General features: G+C 44.4%; 1 protein-coding gene across 1 annotated transcript in view; it reads right to left on the bottom strand.

Annotated features, from left to right (window-relative positions):
- Nucleotides 1-1,872, bottom strand: part of LOC101863908 (actin cytoskeleton-regulatory complex protein PAN1) — a 24,189-nt gene extending 22,317 nt beyond the window's left edge. Inside the window, exons 1-2 of the mRNA XM_005100847.1 lie at nt 1,620-1,872; nt 1,044-1,143 (exon numbers count right to left, since the gene is read on the bottom strand). Of these exons, the coding sequence (XP_005100904.1) occupies nt 1,044-1,143; nt 1,620-1,866 (347 nt within the window). The 5' untranslated portion in view covers nt 1,867-1,872. The remainder of the gene's footprint in view (nt 1-1,043; nt 1,144-1,619) is intronic.
- Between the last annotated feature and the right edge of the window lie 98 nt (nt 1,873-1,970).

Below are 1,970 nucleotides of genomic sequence, written 5' to 3' on the forward strand. Positions count from 1 at the left end.
CTTCTTCTTCTTCTTCTTCTTCTTCTTCTTCTTCTTCTTCTTCTTCTTCTTCTATAATATGTCCAATAGGTGGGTTATGTTGAGTATGTCTGACCCAAACAGCTTCACGTAGTTGTATTTGTTCGTCATTTTATGTTTTGTCCAGGAGACAAACCACCCACAATAAATTAATTTACGTGATGAACGGATACGGGATGAGTTTCTGCCAACACAGAACCTCTTGAACCCATCCCCGCACTCCTTCACGCCCTGAAGTCAAAGAAAGAAACTTGGATTGCTATACATGTCCCTCTAAAAATGGAAAAAGAAACAACTTTGAAAAAGGAAACCGTAAGACGGTGGTTGAGGCGACCTCTGTCCCGTACAGTGACAAAAACATGTCCAAGCTTGGATGTTAATGTGTACATCGGTGTATAGCCCATTTTCTTCTTTCCTTTTAAATATAAGTGTCTTAGACCCACATCTTCGAAGCTGGTTTCAACCCTGCCTGGCATGTGTCAATCACGACTGAAAGTGATACAAAGTAACAGTAGAAAGCCGAGATACTCGATACAAATTCTTCCCTCACCGGTACCGAGCTCAGATCTTGAGTATATGCACGACGCCGAAGCGCCCAATCGCTGCACAACACACACTGGTATTGCCTTATTTCCTTAGAGAACTATATTTTGCTCTGTCGCTGTTTAATTGTGGTGTAATAGTTAAATTCTTCGCCGGTGCACAAACAAGACGTGAGTTGGATTCTCGAACTGGGTGGGGAAAGATACTTTTATATAATATAGAATACCTCATCTCCGCTAGTTTACTGAGATGTATTCTAGTCAGTGCGGGGTTGGCCCTGACAGGGAGGAATGGAGCAGTCAGCCTCCTTAAAGATTAAACTTGTGTATTGGCGTGTGAAACATTTCCCATTAAAAACAATAATGATTAGTTTTCTTTTTCCTCTCATCACACTCCAGGACTTCACCTCGGAAATAACCGACTGTGCACTGATAGGCGGGCGTTCAATTCTCACAAAAACCAAGTCTTTGTTAGAAACTTACCTCCGTCTCGGCAGCTGATTCGGTAGCCTCGTTACACCATTTTGTCTCATCTGCATAAGAAATTCTTGCTCAAGTCGAGGTAGACTCACCATGCGAGAGCCTGGGAGCGGGTAGAAAAGAATGTCATTATCATGGCTGCTTTGCTGAGACTGTTTTTTCTGACGTAACTTCAATAAAAAAGACTAACTGCCGAGCTTCCTTGTGCATATTTTTATGTGTAGCACCGTCATATGTACCCTCCTCCTCCCCTGCTCCTCCAACTCTTTCCCTTTCACATCGTCCTCCTCTTCATCCCTTTCTCCTTCATGCTCTAATCATCCTTCGCCTCCTTCCCTTCCTACTGTTGCCTCGTTCTCCTCAACTTTTCCCCCTCCTCCTTCATGCCCCCCCTCCCAAAGAAAAAATAATAAATCGAACGTTTTCATCTAATTATTTATTTATACTACTGTTTTGAAAATGCACAAGACTCCCTTTTCTTTATCTATGTTATGTAACATGATGATGATGATGACAGTGATGATGATGATGGTGATGATGATGATGATGATGATGATGATGATGTCAGTGACCACTCACGCAAGGACTGATTGAACAGATGCTGGGCTCTCGGGTGGGTTTCCTCGCCTCTCCTCAACGCCCCAGAGGGCGGGGCCTGTACCAGGATGAACTCTCCCCTGAACAGGCCCTTCTCCCCATCACGTGGTAGTCCCTGGGTCAAAGTCGAGGCCCAGCGCGGCCATTCTTGAGAGGATCCCTGCGGCGGAGGCTGGAGTCCCTTAAAGGCAGGATGTTCCACGTCCGGCCGGGAGGAGTTTTGTCCCATGCTGGTTCAACTGCGGCAGACAATACGGATGTAATAAACAAAATAATGATAACTACTACTACTACTACTACTACTACTACTACTACTACTACTACTACTACTAC

This window comes from Aplysia californica, unplaced genomic scaffold (assembly GCF_000002075.1).
Source record: "Aplysia californica isolate F4 #8 unplaced genomic scaffold, AplCal3.0 scaffold00262, whole genome shotgun sequence".
Classification (NCBI taxonomy): domain Eukaryota; kingdom Metazoa; phylum Mollusca; class Gastropoda; order Aplysiida; family Aplysiidae; genus Aplysia; species Aplysia californica.